Source organism: Chelmon rostratus, chromosome 10 (genome assembly GCF_017976325.1).
Source record: "Chelmon rostratus isolate fCheRos1 chromosome 10, fCheRos1.pri, whole genome shotgun sequence".
In the NCBI taxonomy this organism is placed as follows: Eukaryota; Metazoa; Chordata; class Actinopteri; order Chaetodontiformes; family Chaetodontidae; genus Chelmon; species Chelmon rostratus.
The window spans coordinates 27,364,288-27,382,450 of NC_055667.1; the positions used below are offsets into that span (position 1 = coordinate 27,364,288).

At 46.0% G+C, this 18,163-nt stretch overlaps 1 protein-coding gene across 1 annotated transcript; it reads right to left on the reverse strand.

Annotated features, from left to right (window-relative positions):
- Positions 1–12,842: 12,842 nt before the first annotated feature.
- edem2 (ER degradation enhancer, mannosidase alpha-like 2) lies at positions 12,843–17,894 on the reverse strand. The gene is made up of 11 exons (XM_041946091.1): positions 17,696–17,894; positions 16,968–17,078; positions 16,740–16,779; positions 16,390–16,495; positions 16,156–16,281; positions 15,431–15,642; positions 15,119–15,260; positions 14,819–14,943; positions 14,530–14,674; positions 14,262–14,383; positions 12,843–14,046 (listed from the first exon to the last, which is right to left on the reverse strand). Exons 1-11 carry the CDS (start codon positions 17,785–17,787, stop codon positions 13,564–13,566), a joined length of 1,704 nt encoding a protein of 567 aa, XP_041802025.1. The 5' UTR covers positions 17,788–17,894; the 3' UTR covers positions 12,843–13,563.
- Positions 17,895–18,163: the final 269 nt, after the last annotated feature.

Here is an 18,163-nt window from a genome sequence, read left to right on the forward strand (position 1 = left end):
TGTCAGTCATCCGACCAACACACGGCGAGCTTTTCTGGTGCTGTGATCGTTAGTTCTGACACGGTGACAGCCATCAAAGACAGAAAGCTCATGTAGTCTGCAGTCCTAAGGGATGTGAGGACAAAGTCAGCCGCCCCTCTTCCGTCCGGCTTTTCTACCTGCTAACGTTACTGCTTCAGTTTCAGAAAGCTGCTCTTGCTGAAACCGTCACTGCGTCCTTCTTCTTCTCCTCTCGTCATGTTTTCCAGCTCAGCTCTTTCGGTGTCGCTGCCCTCCTCACACCTCCATGCACATCAACACACTCAGCGCAGTGGGCCTTTACGCACACGCTCAAATGAGTTTTACATGCGAGTAGCTTCATCGCCTGCTCGTCACGGCGGCTGTTTCCTCGGCGGCGTGCTTCTTATTTATCTTTTTGTTTCTTCTGCATCTCATGCTTTTCTTGTCGTATTATTTGATGTCACATGTCCGTCATGTTTAAAGAAAGAAAAAATCTTTCCTCCTGTCTCCATCAGTGAAAAGTTTGTTGAAATGTGGGGAAGTCTGATATGGACACACACACACACACACACACACACACACACACACAGAGTCACACTGAGTCACTGAACAGCTGATACTGATACAGTTTGTGACTCACGTACGTTTGCGTCTGCTCTGCTGTGGTATGAAGAGCCTCCGTGCTATAAATCACAGCTCATGATTCAGATTTTTTTAGGTTTTCTCCAAGTTTTTCTGGATTTGATGATTTTTCCATCATACCAGCCAATGAGGATGCTGCATTTTCACAGGTGTGGAGCAAATCACAATAATGCTGCATCCATCTGCTACTGGTGGCTAGCATTAGCTACTTCCTGTGAAAGCCCTGTCAGACACAGAATACGTCACTTTGCGTCATTCTTCTGTCGCAGCGATGAGTTTTTGTCACTGACACATGTTCGTCTGTTGTGTAAATGTTCTCATCGGCTTTATTCAGACCTGACAGTCCTGTTACTGCAGCAGTGTTTACGTGATGTTTGACCTCATGCGCGAGAGGCAGCGACGTCACTGCTGGAGAACAAAGACCAGCTGACAAATAATTCTATCAATGAAGAAGAGAACAAACAGCTCGTGTGACGAAGATGCTTCACGCACTCACTTTCAGAGACACTCAGGTTAATGGAGAAATCTCCTCACTATGAAGAGGGTCCAGGTACGGGACCAGTCCGCTGTCCTGGTTCCATTATGGTGGCTTCCTGTTGAAACTCTCCTGTCACAAACTGAACACTGGTCTGTCCAGAATGAATCTCGGCCCACGAACACCACAAAATAAATGTTATCTGTGATCGTGGCTGTTCAGTGTATCTGATGAAGCTGATGTACTGACATGATTTTGCTATTTTTGGGTTGCGTGCACGTGGTTGAATGCTGTCATTGTAAGTGACAAAGCATCGGCTGAATTAACGTAATAAAGAGCTGCAGGAGCTCCATGAGAACTGAGCCAGCTCCGTCCGTCCATGAAGACCATGAGATGTGCTGAACGCTCTGGAAAAAGCTGGTAAGTGGACCTCGAGTTCGGATTATTTTGTCAAACAACTATTTCCATGAATAAATAATTAGCTCACATGCTAATGTTCAAATATGCTTTTCTTTGTTTCCAGTGGCTTTTGAAGCTCTTGTGTTGCAGCGGTTGCCTGGCAACCCATAAAGAACAGCACTCCAGAAGAAGAAGTCCCCAGTTCTGAAATCTGTGATCAATAAAAGCGAGAACCACATCATGGACAGGGTGGAGTAACAGCTGCCACATCTGTAAGTAACACGTTCGCAAGAAACAGAGCATGGATGGAGGGGCTCAGCAACACTTTGACACTGAGATGCGTCTGTCGGAGCCCACCTGAAGCTGTCGCAGGTAAACAAATGAAGCGCTCCCCTAGCCATGACCGCCCAGTCTTCACAGATTTATCTTCCTCACCAGCTTCATGAGCCTCAGTCTCAGCCAAGTCATCGGCCTCCACCAGCACCGGCGTCTAGACCCCACGGGGGTATCTGTTATAATAAACTGACTGAAATATGTTCACATGTCAGTAAGAAGCAGCTGACAAAGACTGAACTTCTGAAACTGCTTTAACCTTTTACAAACAGGTAACTTCTCCTACACCTAAACTCAAAGGTTCCTCCACGTTTCCCTCAAATGCATCTTTTCCTCCAGTCTTTGGCCCCCCAGTGAGGACACGAGCGAGGTGCAAGGATTCAAGGATGACAAGTTTACTCAGTCAACTCAAGTCACCTGGATCACACCTGGATCACCAGTTTTTCACCTTCCAATGCTGAAATTGGGGAAAATGTGTTTACTACAAAAACAGGCAACAGGCAGATTGGATACAGAGGTGACATGAACCTGCACGCTGTCCTGAGACTTGAGTTCTGAAGGAGGGAAGAGCCGCAGAGGCTAAGCTATCGTAGCTTATTAGCTGTGTGTCACCATCCAGTTTTATTATATATAAAACATCAAATCTCCTCTTCAGAGAATAAACTTTTGCGGAACAGATGACTGGTTTGCAGACAGATACGAGTCACTGGTACAAATATGTCTTTTGAAGTAAATGTGAGAACCTATTATCCCATTAGCAGCTGAGCTAGTTAGCAGTTAATTGCGAGTTAGCAAGCTTTTCATTGTTTCTTTAATGAAATGATGAACACTCCTCTCATCAGACATCCTTCAGGATCCCTCCTCGCTCCTCAGAGCAGGAATACGAGCAGCGTGACGGCCTCCAGGATGGCGGACTAGATCGACTTCCAGGTCAGGTGATCAGTTAAGGGAGCGGGAATGTATCCTGTAGCAGCAGCTGTGTGGCGGCAGGTTTGTGCTCATGTACATGTAGACGATCGTGTAGCTGCACATGTACAGTAGCTGTGAACCTGAGGATGACTATCAGAAAATTATTTCTAAAAGTGCTTCATATACATGCACAATGCGTGTGTGTGTTTGTGTGTGTGTGTGTGTGTGTGTGAGCCTGTGACTCACGGTGTGAACGCTTGTTAAAGCTGTGTTTTCATTCTTTCAGCCAAGTACATCACATCATAACACACACCCAGCTGTACCCACAGGCTCACATTTCACTGTGCAACACATTCCTCTGTGTGTGTGTGTGTGTGTGTGTGTGTTGAAGGAAGCAGAGGGGGTGAATGCATGAAACTGAATCCTGTGGGTCACCATTTGCTCCGTAACACCGGCCTCATAGTGACAATCTGCAAGGAGACACAGCACATGTGTGTCCTGACCTCACACACACACACACACACACACACCAGCCACAAGTCTGTCGTGTGAAGGTTGAAATGACTTTGCATTGACGATAAAACACTATATCCTTTAAATCTGGCTTTCATTAGATCGAACATTACGTTAAGCTCAAAATCGGAGCTTTGCTAGCTGTGATTGACTGAATCTGACATGAACACGTTAAATTAAGCACTACTAACTGTGTCAACTCCAATATAACGCTTTTGTTTTTTTAAAGGATAACTTTCCTTTTTTACAACCTGGACCTTATTTGTAGCATTAAATACGACCATTTACTCCCCCAGACAACTTTGGTGGCATTTGGAGTCGTTTTGAAGAAATTAGCCCCAGAGGAGCGGCGCGTATATCCGTATAATGCGAGTACTCGGGGCATCCATGCGCAGCCTCTATATAACGCATAATCTGCAGAAACTCGTTCATATTCCAATATTTTGTTCTGATATGCTGGTGCTATTCCCCTCTGAGCCGGCGGTGGCATGTTATCAACATCCGGCGTCTCTAGACAACTACCTCTGACGTGGATGACGTCATTTTCGAGCGCCGCGCGCTGCAAGCAACCAGCCACAACACGGCTAACTCTACGGCGGTCGGCTAGTTTAGCTGTAGTTTGCGACTGTTATTCTTCACAAAATGGATGAATATTTTTCCGACTCTGAGGTGGTGGACGATGACTTTGTTTACAATGGACGTCCTCACCGTTTTGAGCCAGAGTACACGGACGAGGAGCTCGTTGAAAGGAGGATGCGGAGGCAGAGAGAGGAACAGCTGGCCAAACAACAACAAACGGCTGCACGTCGACGAGTAGACGGTAACTGGTGGTGTTCTTGTGGACAATGTTCATCGATGAGGAGGAATGCCTCTGTTGCTCAGAGTGGGACTTGCGACCAGGAGATACGCGTCTGAATGTGTCAATAAACGTCTGTGTCACAACACTGGAGGATTTCCGCGCGTTTATAGAGGCTGCGCATGGATGCCCCGAGTACTCGCATTATACGGATATACGCGCCGCTCCTCTGGGGCTAATTTCTTCAAAACGACTCCAAATGCCACCAAAGTTGTCTGGGGGAGTAAATGGTCGTATTTAATGCTACAAATAAGGTCCAGGTTGTAAAAAACAAAGGTTATCCTTTAAGTATTTTCAATGTGCATAAAAAACCTGAGTGGAAACACTGGAAATTTAAACAAAAAGCAAAATATCTCCACAAAGTGGTGAAGCAAACAGAAACGTCATGTTTTCATCGTTTCACCTTTGGCTGCGGCTCTCTGAATGACGTCCTCTCGTTGTGTCTCTTCTTCTGTGGTGGTTTAACGGCACCGACTGGAGAATCAGCTTCACCTGCTGTTTGTCAGTGCAGGGTGGAAACATGCATCCATCAGCATTTTGTTCTGTTCATTTCTTGTTGTTTGGATGGAAAAGTTCAGATTTTAAATAAACCGATTCCTAAAAAGAATGATTGTGAAGTCGTGGCACATTGAGTTGAAAGATCAAGAAGCTTTGAATCATCCACTTTTAACATGCCCCAGTCTAAACTGTTGTTCCCATGTGTTTATTTGAACACACTGAGAGCATCTGTGACAACAGGAACGATGCTACAAACCGAATGAGTTACAGAAACAAAAGAGAACAAATTCCAAAACAGACAGCGGAGTTTTAGCCACTCGCATCCTGTAACATCTTTTTTCCAGATCAGTGAGGCTCGCAGGGTGGAGTCGGAGGTCCAGTGTCAGCTTGTTCTGTTGTCTGCTCCAGCTGGAAGGTGGAGAGGGGCCAAAAACAAGTTTACTCATGTTCGCTCTGATGTGAGGAGTCTCCTCAGTGAGACGGCCTCAGTCGTTCAGTCAGCTTACACAAGAACCTTTCATGTGTTCATAATTCACCACCTCACTGTTTGGCGTTTGCTGTCGAATGTATCAGTTCAGTTCTAGCAAAACAAACGTGTTTAGACGCTGACACCACATGCAACACGGTAATGACTTGACAGGTCTTTGAACGCCTCAGGAGCACGCTGGCTGTCAGGTGATTTTGGCGCGGTGGCCATACGCGGTACTGCAGGTTCGTCATGCGAACAGCTGCAGAGCAATTTCACGTTTCTGAGCATCGCAAACCTCCTGAAATGAATCTTTTTTGGGAACATTGTTCTTTGTCGTGGGGACGGTCAGTGAACATTCCTACATCACGTTCTCTAGATGTTCAATGGCAGTTTTTCTGAGGTAAAACGAACATTATTAGGTTAGTTGAACGTTCCAGGACGGCTGCTTGAAGGTTTGCCCTTCATGTTCTCTAGATGTTAAAACAGGAAGTTATTGTTATGTTCTCTGAAGGTTTTTGTAACATTTTGTGTTAGCTGGGAAAAGTCTAATCTCAACCTGCTAAACTGGAGGTGTCATGTCCCGCCGTGTCTGATGTGTCTGTTCACAGTGTTTAGTCTTGTCGGGCACTTCCTGTTTTATTGTGAAACCCTAACTCTCCTCTCGTTTCAGACCCTGACTTCCTGATGTGCTTCCCGCTTGTCTGATTGTCTGCCCCGCCCTGATTGTCTCCACCTGTTCATTGTTACCTCATGTATGTATAGTCCGCGTCTCCCTTTGTCTTGTGCCAGATTGTCTTGTACGTCATGTGCTCCTAGTATCTCGTCTTGCTATCAGTCCTGCTAAACTATTTAAGAAGTTTATTACCTTGATTACCTTAGCGTCCTTAGTTCTCTTTTCGAAAGCCTTAGCGATTTTTGTTCTTGCTTTTGACACAACCTCTGAGCCCTGAGTTTTGCCTGTATTGCCTTCTTGTTTTTTGTAAATAAATCAGCCATAGCGCTCGCTTTTTGTTGGAAATGTGTTTGGTCTCCTGCATTTGAGTCCTGACTCCTTTGAGCCCTTGGGCCTTTCAGGAGGAAGACTCTACTGAGCTCGCTCCATGGGCCAAAACCATGGAAGTGTGAGGAAGGCCATGGGGGCTTCTTGGGCGTTTGTGACCAGTGAGCCACTTTCATCTCAATGAACTGGACCCCATCTTTGAATGTGGTGTCCAGTTCTCCTTAACACACCCATAGTTATGCACCAAAAACAGATTTAGCTGAAGCTGACATGCACACAGTGATCGTTGTTACACTGCACATGTGGTGTTTGTGAGCAGTCTGCATTGTTCCTCTCAACCAGTCTACCTGTTGCAGGTATTTAAAGCTGTGCTGTATTTTCAGTGGGCTCAGCTCGCTGGGTTTGCTGCCGGTTCAGCCTCTAATCAGGATGCCTCCCTTCGGACGTACTCTGGACACAGCCAACTGGGAGGAGACCAGTTTAGATGGATTGTATTTCCCACCTTGTCTGGAAGTGTTGAGGCCCGTCTGGTGCCAAACAGATGAATGTCTGATGAAAGCCGGCGATCCTCCGAGAGGCTGAATTTAAGGGTTGTCCAGACTGAAGCTTTACAGGACAGTTGTGGGAACGTGATCGTTTACGAGGAGGAAACACTCCTCTGAATATCACGAGAGGGTGAATCAACAAAGTGAGAGTAAGACTGGACAGAAACCCAGTTTGTACAAGAAACAATGGACGAGAATAAAGAAGGAAAAGAAGGACAAGTGAAATAGTGCAGAAGAGAGAGAGAGAGAGGTTTGACTGGAAATCCCCTACTGTCACATACTGGGACTGATGTTAAACTGGGCCGAGTGTTAAGTCCTCCATACCTCCCAGCTGCACGGCGCTGGGCCTGGCAATGCACACACACACACACACACACACACACACACACAGATCCATACATCATATGAATAGTATGTAATTGTGTGTGAGTGCACTGAGCCCAGCCCATGTGATTCTGTTGTCATTGACTGGCTGCTAATGGCTAACAGATGAGTGTGTGTGTGTGTGTGTGTGTGTGTGTGTGTGTGTGTGTGTGTGTGTGCGTGCATGCAGGGTGTGGACCCTCTTGGCCTTTCAGAGTATGATTAGTTTGGGGACCTAGAGCCAAATCTTACACACACACGCTAACATTATGCAACATCTGAGCAGGTCAGTGTATAGCGTAGCATGTCTGTGTGTGTGTGCGTGTGTGCGTGTGCGTCTGTGTGTGCGTGCGTGCGTGTGAAACGAGTCCCTTTTATCGCCGTCATTCCTGGACCTGTCTGCACTGCACGTGCTCAGTGATGATGTCATGGGTACAGGAAGTTGACCACTCCTCAGAGACGATGTCAGACCTTCACAGCCGACTGAACGCTCACCAGTTTGCAGAAACCTCGCCCAGTGCTCAGAGAGCTGGGCTGCTGGTTTCACTTGGTTCTTACTGGGTTCACTGGTTTTACTGCTGTTCCCTGGTGTCACTGTTCTTGTGTATGCCAGTGTTCTTACTGGTTTTACTGGGTCAATTGGCTAAAGTGGTTTTACTGAGTTGACTGGTACTACTGGTTTCACTGTTCTCAGTCAAGTGGTTTTCAGTGGTGTCACTGGGTTTAGTGGATTTACTGAAGAAAGCAGAAGTTAATGAGGGAAATAGACCAGGACAACCCAAGGAAGGAAGGAAGGAAAGAAAGAAAGACAGCAGAAGTTAATGAGGGAAATAGACCAGGACAACCCAAGGAAGGAAGGAGGGAAGGAATGAAAGAAAGATAGCAGAAGTTAATGAGGGAGATAGACCAGGAAGGAAGGAAGGAAGGAAGGAAAGAAAGCAGAAGTAAATGAGGCAAATAGACCAGGACAACCCAAGGAAGGAAGGAAGGAAGGAAGGAAGGAAGGAAAGCAGAAGTTAAGATAAAGACTGGTCACAGCGTTTCCACTGGGTTCATTGGCTGTATGATTTAAGTGGTCTATGGTTTGTCTTTGGTCACTACTGGATTGGTTTCAGTTGCAGTAAACTGGTTTTGCTAATTAAACTGGTTTCACTGGACACTTTCTATAGTGTCACTGGTGTCACTGGTTTCACTGGTGACGCTCTGGGAGGAGGTTTGAAGAATCTCTACAGGTTAACATTTCACTGTCTCTTTCTTTGTGTTAATCCAGGACCGGAAGGTTCCCAGTTTGTGCTGGTTCAGACCTCTGGATCCTGTGCGAACATCTCATCTGGTAAAATTCAGCTGAACCGTCAGGAAACTTGACATCCGGCTGCCGCAGTTAATAAAACATGGCGGCATGTCTGGATCCACATTTCACATCTTTTACGTCACAAACCCGGATCAGTTTGTGTTCAGGATCTTTATAAAGAGACACAGATGTTGGTGTTCAGCACTTTGATCTCGTTTCCTGCTGGTATTAATGTGCAATCTGGATGTGTGATCCAGATTAGGTGGTAATGCAGGTTGAAAATGTGCAGAGTGCATTGAAGTTAAAATGTGATCCATCCTAGTCTTTCATCTGTCAGAGGAAGTGATCTGGCTCATTGTGATCAGATCATAACATGTGTGTGTGTGTGTGTGAGAGAGAGAGAGAGAGAGAGGGAGAAGTCCAGTGTGTAGAGCTCTTTATTATGGGGAGTACATCACTATTATATCTTATTACTGTCACTTGAAATCCCTTTTTTACTAAAAAATATTGAAATAAAGAAAGCCGCCACCTCATTACCTTAAATCTGATGTCTTATGTGAGAACACAATCCTTCTTACCTTCATGTATCCATACGTAACCTTTACATTTTAAGATGGTAAAAGGCATCCCTTCATCAAGACAGAGATCAATTTATGACACATTTATGAGACATGTCTTTTTTCTCCTCCTCACTTTCTCCCATCAAACAGAGTCCAAAACAATCCTCCTCTACTCTCCTGTATGTGCTCCCTTTACTCATTTGTAAAGATAATATATTCCTTGTTCTTTATCGCGTCTTTCTTTGTGAATGCAACATCAGGCAACTTTGAAGCATGACTGGAATCTCTAACGTTTAGAGTGGAAGCGGGGGGGGGGGCACAGCTAGCCTGGCTCTGCTCAGAAATATGCATAATTAAAAAGTTTCAAGCACCTGAGCTGTAACATGGCTCGGAGGCTGGATGTAGAGTCGGTGTCATGGATGCAGTTTAAACGGTTCAAATTTACTCCTGAACTCATCAATGAATTTAAGTCTATTTCGCTGGACCTTTAAATTCCAAGAAGAGATCAAAATTCAGACATTCGGTTAAAACTGAGCTGCAGAAAATCCCCCCTGACCGACTTCAGGCCTTCAGGAAGCAGAGCAGCTGAGGCAGATTGCATCACCACATGTTCTTCTTACTGTTATTATTGTGCAGACTGTGGAGAGCAGAGGAACCCACGAGCCAACAGAGGACAGGAGGCTCTGTTTGAATAACACTTTTCAAAACAAATGTTTGCAAAATGATGTACAGAGTGCCAGAAAGTGAAAAATAGAAGAATGTAAAAAAGACAGAATAATTCAATGAAGCGCAGGATGAAGGTGAGAAGTCTGACTGTGGAGCGAGAGCAGTGGGCTTGCAGGTTTAAACACATGTTCGATTATTTTTTTGCTGTGAATTACTGTTATGTTGGATTTTATATTATCTGATATTGGAAGTTGCAGTTTAAACTGAAGCACTGAAAGGAGTTGATGAGTAAGAGGTCACCAGTGAGAGCAGCGGAGTAGTTTTAACTGTTGAAGGAAGCTGTCAAGAGTCTGTCAAGCCTGCTGCAGAGTAAACACTGAAAGCAGTTTAAAAGTCAGTTGAAGCGGAGAAAGCTGAAGCATGCAAGCACTCGAAGTGTCAGCTGGAGGGCAAGCAGTGATAGCAATAAAATGTCAGTTGAACTGCAATTGGTCAAAGTAGGCGAAGTGTCAGTTTCAGCCCTGCAGGAGGTTGAGTTGCCAGTTTGTATCAAGTGCTGAGAGGAGTTGAAGAGACCTGAAAGCCGTTAATCTGTCATGTGAAGCGTTACTGTGACAGCATCTTAAATTTCAGTTGACATGAAAGCACTGAAAGCAGTCGAACTGTCAAATGATGAAAGCTGTCAAACATTTCAGTTCAACTGAAGTGTGTGCAGTCAGCAGCAGCGGTAAGGTGCAGCAATGAAATCAGCTGAACTGTCACTACAGAAATAGTGTTATCAACGGAAGTGAAAGCACTGACAGTTGGCTGCAGTGTCAGTTGATGTGTCGCTGCTGAAAACAGCTGAAGTGCGAGCTCTGTAAGAACTCGAAGTGGCCGTTGTTATGTAGAAAAGACCAGCAGCAGCTAAAATGTCAGCTGAAGTTTAAAAGCTGAAAGGAGTTCAGATGTCAAACGTCAAAAAAACGTTGAAATGAAGTGATCACATGTCAAACAGTGATAATAGAGACAGAGTAGAGTCGAGTAGAGTGACAGCGGAGTGGAGACAGGAGAGAGAGGTTTCTAATCTGTTTTAAAGACTTGTTTGGAAGGAAGTCAAGTATAAACTCAGCACAGCAGTTAGTCATGATTCAGTCATCAGGACAGACAGATCCAGAAACACACCCTGAGAGGAGGAGGGCAAGGGAGGAAGGAAGGAAAGAAGGAAAGAAAGAAAGCAGAAGTTAATGAGGGAAATAGACCAGGACAACCCAAGGAAGGAAGGAAGGAAGGAAGGAAAGAAAGCAGAAGTTAATGAGGGAGATAGACCAGGACAACCCAAGGAAGGAAGGAAGGAAGGAAGGAAGGAAGGAAGGAAGGACGGAAGGAAAGAAAGCAGAAGTAAATGAGGGAAATAGACCAGGACAACCCAAGGAAGAAAGGAAGGAAGGAAGGAAGGAAGGAAGGAAGGAAGGAAGGAAGGAAAGCAAGTTAAGATAAAGAAAACATTAGAAGTATGAAAAAATTAAGACATTTTGTGATTAGAGAAGCTGAAGGAGAAGGAAGACGATGAAAGTTTAGGAGTAAAAAAGCAACAAGAGAAAAAAATGAGATTGAAAGACAAGTAGAGTGAAAGAAGAAGAGAGGAAAGGAAGTTATGAAATGAAAAAAGAATGAGGAAGGGAGGAAAAGAGAGAGATAGTGATGAAGACAGACAATAAACATTTTAATGGACAAAAGACATTCGAGGGATGGAGGGAGGGACGGAGCTAGAGAGGGAGCAATGAAAAGGTCAAATAGAAGGAGGAACCCCACCCATGTAGAGAAGGTGGGGTGAAGCCAAGAGGAGAGAGGAGCAAGAAGGGAGCAGAAAAGATGAGGTAGATGAGAAGGGAAGGAGGAAAAGGAGAGCAAACGAGGAGAGGAGGAAACAGGAGAGGATGAGGAGAGAGGAGTCCCACCCTGAATGACGGAGGAGGGGATTTCTGCCGAAGCTAAATGACAAACAGAACCAGAGTAAGACCAGAACCCAGTCAGACCTTCTCCACACAGACCTCCAGTGGCACAAACAGTAGATTTAACTGGTCGACCTCCAACAGTGTGCAGGAAGTATCCACACCCTTTACTTCAGTAAAAGTACTAATACCACACTGAAAAATACTCCAGTACAAGTGAAAGCCCTGCGTTGGCAATGCTATCCAAGTAAAAGTATAGAATCATGAAAACGTACTTAAAGTATTAAAAGTATTGAGTGCAGTAAAATGTCCCTGACTGTTCTGCTGTTCTCCTGTTCTCCTGTTCTATCTGTTCTCCTGTTCTCCTGTTCTCCTGTTCTATCTGTTCTCCTGTTCTCCTGTTCTATCTGTTCTCCTGTTCTATCTGACCTCATCAGATTACTGCGACTCAGTCGTTCATGTCAAAGCAGGATTTTACTGTTGGAGCTGGTTGAGCTTCATTTGAACTAATGATTCTTTTCATTCTGGATCAATCAGCTGATTATTTCCTCCATTAATCGATCGATCGTTCGGTTTGGAAACATTGTGAAAATAGTGAGAAATGTGGTGACGACGAGGCCAAAGTGACGCCTTCACAGTGTTTGTTCAGTCCAAAGCTCCACATTATTACAAACACATTCAGATCATTCAGAGGAAAAGCAGCAAATCAGGAAAATTCACTTCAACATTTTTCTCAAAGATGGACGTCCATCGCCGCCTTGTAGCCTAAACAGCAGAAGTTGTTCACTCTGGAATTACGCAGCAACTGGAAGTCTTTCATGTTGCGTTCAGGTGTTCACATGCAAAGTGACACAGAGGTTGTGTGAAGAATGAAATCATAAGTCCAAACCTGTTGATGCGTCGGGGAAAGCTAAAGGACTGTCAGACTCATCAGGGAGACCGTCTGCGAGGCACCTCAGTGAGAGGACATACAGAGGGACGGACCGCCTGCTGGTGACCAGAGGAGACGTACAGACGTGTAATCAAAGCGTCTCTCTGTCGTTGTTCCTGTGGTTGCAAACATTTAGAAGACTCGGGCCTGAATGAGCTGACTCACAGGCCTCCACGCTAAGACCGAGTGCTGATAAACGAGTGTGTGTGGGAGCAGAGCAGCTGGACACACGGACTCGTGCCAACATTCAAATGAAGGCACGAGTTCGGACTTTCTGTTAACACTGAACTTCAGGCTTTGATCTCGGCCTCGATCATCGATGTCTTTCAGATACTCCTGAGTACGACAGAAACAGCACAGGTGGCTCACGTGACATGACGCTGTTCTTTTTTCTTTAAAGCACGTCACCACAGATTAAACTGACTGTTGGCTCATTGTGTAATTCTTGACTGGTTGTAGTTTTAGGAGTCTTAATTTCCATAAATGTTCTTGCAGATGGTCGAGGGCAGCTCATGTAAAAAGAGGATTGTGTTTCCGGTCATTTTATTCATCCTTCAGTCATCTAAAAACTTCCTCTTTCACATGAAAAATCTTAATATCAGATAAAAAGAATATTTTAGTCAATGAGTGAACAAGAAGTGTTTTTATAATCTTGTATACCATCTCACAATGCCTCCAAAAGTACCACCGGAGGCCCTGCAGGATCCTGGCCCCAGGTTGAGGGCCATAGATTTAGTTGATGATGGATGGACACTTTGGTGCTGCCCCCTACTGGCAGCTTTACACAACTGCAGCCACAGGTGGACAGGAACAGAGCGGGCGGTAAACAAATAAGAATATGACAAATCACACAACAACAACAACATGTTTAATAAATAAAAATCTATTTCACCTTCAGTTTAAATTAGAGCCCCAGAGTCAACACAGCAGAGTGAGTCAGAGCTCTTGGTTTACGGGTCCTGAGTGTCTTCATCACAGCAGAAAATCTGTTCATCTGTGCAAGAATTCTCATTCCTGCCACATAAAACTTGACCCGGATCAGAAACTGGAACCTCGTGACTCCAGGTTTTCAGACATCCTGGTGGCTGTTTGTCTCACTTCCCTCAAAGCCGACATGTAAAATGTTTTTCACATGGCAGTAAAAGTGTGCGGAGTCGTCGTGTGGTCCAGGACGGTGGGTCAGGTGTTATCGGTGAAAACTTGTCCCAGGATGGCGAGTCGAGCGCTGAACGGCTGAACGGGGCAGGACAGCAGGGGAGGCGTCCTCTTCTCACCTGGTTTTAGTGCAATGCTCTCTGATTGGCTGAGGGGATGGCCTCCTGTCTGTTTGGGGGGAGGCTTCGATTGGCTGCTGGACTTTTCCGCGGGCTGTGATAGGCTGAGCAGGATGTCTCTGAGCTCCCGTCGGTCCTCGGCGTGCCGGCTGCAGCAGTAGAGCGCCGCCGGGTCAAGAGGGTGAGCCTCCGTGTTGAAGATGAACCCACCGGCCCCTAAAACGCACTGCCCCCCCTCGCCTCCCTCCTCCCAGGACCCCGCCCCCTCCATCCCGCCACCATGCAGGAAGTGGGCGGGATCAAAGAGCAGGTAGAGGTACTTGATGGTTTCGGCGAGAAAGAAGGACTCCATCCTGTTGTCCAGCTGGTGATCTCGCAGGTCTTTAACCTGCACCAGAGAAACCACACCTCAGTTACAACCACTTCCCATCAGCCTCAGCTGCACTTTGGTTTAGTGCTATTTTGCTAATGTTAGCATGCTAACTCCATAAACTCAGACAGCGAACACTGTGCAGCCTCACAGAGCTGCTAGCATGACTGTGGACTAAACTTCGGTGTCTTTGCCTCTGAAAACTGTTTCAGGATCACACACACAGATCTTACAGAAGCGTATCCGCAGGGGGTCTTGGCGATCCTCTCGATGGACTCCAGAGCATCGAGACCCAGCTGGAGGTAGGTGTGGTCCCCTGTCGCCCTGAACAGGTACATGGCACTCTCGATCAGCTCTGGAAGAAATTAACACAGTTGCCTTTGAATTACCCAACCAAAAAACTTTATTTACACTGTAACACTGCAGCTTCGTGTGCTGATGTTTTATTGGCTCTATTTTTCTACGTCACTGCTGAGTGGGAGGCGCTGCAGGTGGACTGACCTGGTCTCAGCGGGTACCCCTCTCTCTTGTCCACAGTGTAGCCCTGAGGGATGCTGTAAAACTCCGGCAGACCTCCAAACTGTCTCCATACTGAGTAATAATTCTGGAAAGTTCTCACTGCGCTGTCCAGGTTCCCCAGGAGAGACTGAAACACACACGCACACACACACACACACACACACACACACACACACACAGACACACACACACACACACACACACACACAGGAAATGACTGTTTCAGACTTGAGTTAGGAAAAGGGTTGGTGTTTTCTGTAAGTGTGCGTACCTGCAGGCCAGGCCAGAAGGCCTCCAGAGACTGGAACACAGGCATGGAAACGGTTCCTTTATGCATCTGGACCCACAGGTACCAGTCGTCAAACCGGGTGTAGTTCTGAATGGCTCGGTCGTACTCTGAGAAAAGGCATCACACTGATGTCAGTTTGACTTGCTAAACGCATTTAGCTTCTCAGCTGTACAGCGCTTGGTTTTCGTTCTTTATCTGTCCGTCATCAGGGTGGAGGCGTGGCCTGGGTGTAGCACCTGGGTGAAGGTATCTGAGGGAGAAGGAGCAGGTTGTGAGCGTTACCCTGGAACATGTTGAGCAGCTCCTCGTCCTGCAGCATGATGGCTCCTTTCACCAGATACTCAAAATAGGAGTCGACCCCCGCTCCAATACCGGCATCCTGAGCCACCCACTTCTTAGACAGGATGTCGATGTGGTTACCCACCTGGACAGACAGACAGGTGAGAGAGGGAGACAGCCGTTTGTATTTGTGTGCTTTTCCAGTCAAAATGTAGGCAGGAGGCAGATTTCTTATGTAGCTACTGTAGGCAATGTTTAGACTAGGAGTTTCCATGGTAACTGAACCACAAACACACAGACAGGTGGACTCGTTACCAGTCCGATGTCAGATCTGGTCTTCCACAAGGCTCTCAGGGCTCGGCGAGCTGCGTTCTCAAACGTTTCGTCCCCTGTTAGTCGACTCAGCGTGGCGAACTCCAGGATGAAGGTTCCCACGCCGGCGGTACAAGTGACAGGTGTTTCAGTGGGACTGACGCCGTTCAGGAGGTTCACTGTCCCGTACGGCATGCCGGTGGCGGTCTGGAACGCTGCGGTCATTCAGACATGTGACAGCACACAGCGTGGTGGATTTAATGACCACAATTCTGACTAAGGTATGTGACGCAGCTCGCAGTTATTTCCATGATTAATTCATGTGTCAGTTATTTTTAAAAGTAGTTCATTAATGATCAAGAAGTAACTTCTTCCACATCAAAGAGACAAACAGCAAAGCTGGAATCAATCAATGCTCAACATTTGCAATTGATCAGTAACTTCACTGATTATCATTTTATCCAAATAGTTGGTGATTATTCAACCGACTGATTGATTAATGGACCAGTTGTTTCATATCACTGTTAATGTGATTATTAGTGAAATGAAAGACTCTGGACTGACACTGTTGCCATGACGCCTGACATGACGCTTCACCTGCTGCAGGTGAATGTGGGGTCAGAGTGTCGACCTGCCCTCACTTCACCTCGGTCAGGCTTCACCTGTACACACAGGCTCCGCCTCTCGTGACCTCTGATCGCTCCTGCTGTTGTGGATCGTTTTCATACCGGGCAGCAGTTTCCTGGCGGCGTCCTCGGCCATCCTCAGCAGCGGTCCTGAACAGGGCCAGCCGGGCTCCAGCTCCATCCCCGCCCGACCTGCCAGCAGATGAGCTGACAGCAGACCACCCACCACTGCAAAAATGACACACACACGCGCACACACACACACACACACACAGGGCAGTTAAAGACTGGCACAGAGACCAAACCTCTGATTCATTCAGCCATGTCTGTCTGTACCTCTGATGTTGGTCTCGAACACGGAGGCGTTGACGTCGATGTCGAAGTCCACGGTGTCTTGGAGGAGCGACGCCACGCGCTGGAACTCTGTGTGGTTTCCCAAAACCTTCAAAGAAATTTCAGTTTTAAACATCTCACATGATCACATCAGCACGGCTCCGTCATTGTTCATTAGACCTGAACGCAGCATCTCTTTGACTGATTCAAGGCACCAGACAGTGATCTGTTAATGATCTCTCTGCTAATGATCAGCTGCGACCACAGATGTTTGCAGCATTCAAGATCCTGTGAAGTAATTCTGATTCATGTTTCTGTGGAAGAAATACTCCCAAATCCTCTTCAGATCTTACCAGCAGAGTGTCGAGAGCATCGATCAGAGTGAGCGAGAAACTGTCGAGAAAAGATGGAGAGTTTTTGACAAATACTGAATATCTGCACAAACCAGATGTTCACACCACACAAAGAAAGAGAACAGTCGAATGAGTGGAGCTGCAGTGTCAATAAGGATCGTGAGTTATTGGTTATAAGGTATTTCATGTTTCAACGTGCTGTACTATAACACAATGATGTCACCTTACCTGCCCCAGGTGTCCTGTCCGTCACATGTGAGTGGGCGAAGCTCGTCGTAGGGGAAAGCGTTGTCAAGGTAACTGTTGTAGGCATGGTAGAACATGGATTTGATGCGCTGTCTGTAAAAACATAAAGTGTCTCTTAAGGTCTTTTAAGTGCATTTACTCAAGTACTGCACTTAGGAAGTAAAGTACAAATACCTTATATTTGAACTTGAGTATTTCAGTTTCATATAACTTTATACTTCTCAGGAAAATGTTGAGCTTTTTACTCTTTTTTAGTTGTCTGACAGCTTTAGTTACTTGCTACTTTACAGATTACAATTTTTCATACACTTCCTGTCTAGTGTATCGCCTGCTTTGGTGATTTCGATGTTGAATGTTGCATCGTCACAAAGCTGAAAACAGGCTGTTTTTCTGAGATACAAGGTTCTCACAGGACAAACACGTGATGATCTTATAGAATATGATGCATCGCTGTAGATTAAACCAGCCAACAGTATATAAAGTTGTTCAAATGAGCTCAACCTGAAACATCTACAGCAGGAATATTAATCCACAAACATCAGATATGAGAAACACTGACAGGAACATTTTACTGCACTATTACTTTTCACGATACATTTCTTTATTTTCACAGTGTGGTATTAGTACTTCCACTGAAGTAAATGTAATGTGAATACTTCCTCCACCACTGCAGCTCTGTGGGGCTGTCTGTCTGTGCCCCTCTGGGTTACCTGACACCGGCCATGTCCTCCTCGGTGAACTGATGAGCCGCCGCATCGCTCAGCAGCCAAACAGCCAGCGCCACGAACACGGGAGCGCGCATGTAGAGACACGGGACAGAGACACGGGACAGAGACACGGGAGGACACTGACACAGAAGACACGACCAAACATCAACAACTGCAGGACGCACAGGAGCTCAGGTGAGTCCGCTGCCGCTGCTGTGAAGCTACCAGGAAGTGAGCGATGTGCGCATGCGCGTTTCTATGCGCTGACGACAAGCTAACCCGAGCCGTGTTCAAGAACAAACCGCTTTTAGCTACGTTAGCGCATGTAAAGGAATACTGAAAAAACACGAACAAACGTGTTAGGGTGTAGCTAACATGTTAGCAAATAGGCGACTGAAGAGCAACATATACAAACGTGTAATTATTATACGTGTTGGTGCTCAGCCAACATTAGCTAGCTGCTGTTTTTTT

Bases quoted from the DNA above. Each gene is read 5' to 3' on its own strand.
- edem2 (XM_041946091.1), bottom strand. From the start codon at position 17,787: ATGCGCGCTCCCGTGTTCGTGGCGCTGGCTGTTTGGCTGCTGAGCGAT. The intron at 17,079-17,695 runs GTAACCCAGAGG...ATGTTTTTACAG, and splicing joins GAGGACATGGCCGGTGTCAG to ACAGCGCATCAAATCCATGT. The intron at 14,675-14,818 runs GTACGCACACTT...TGTGTGTTTCAG, and splicing joins CCTTCTGGCCTGGCCTGCAG to TCTCTCCTGGGGAACCTGGA.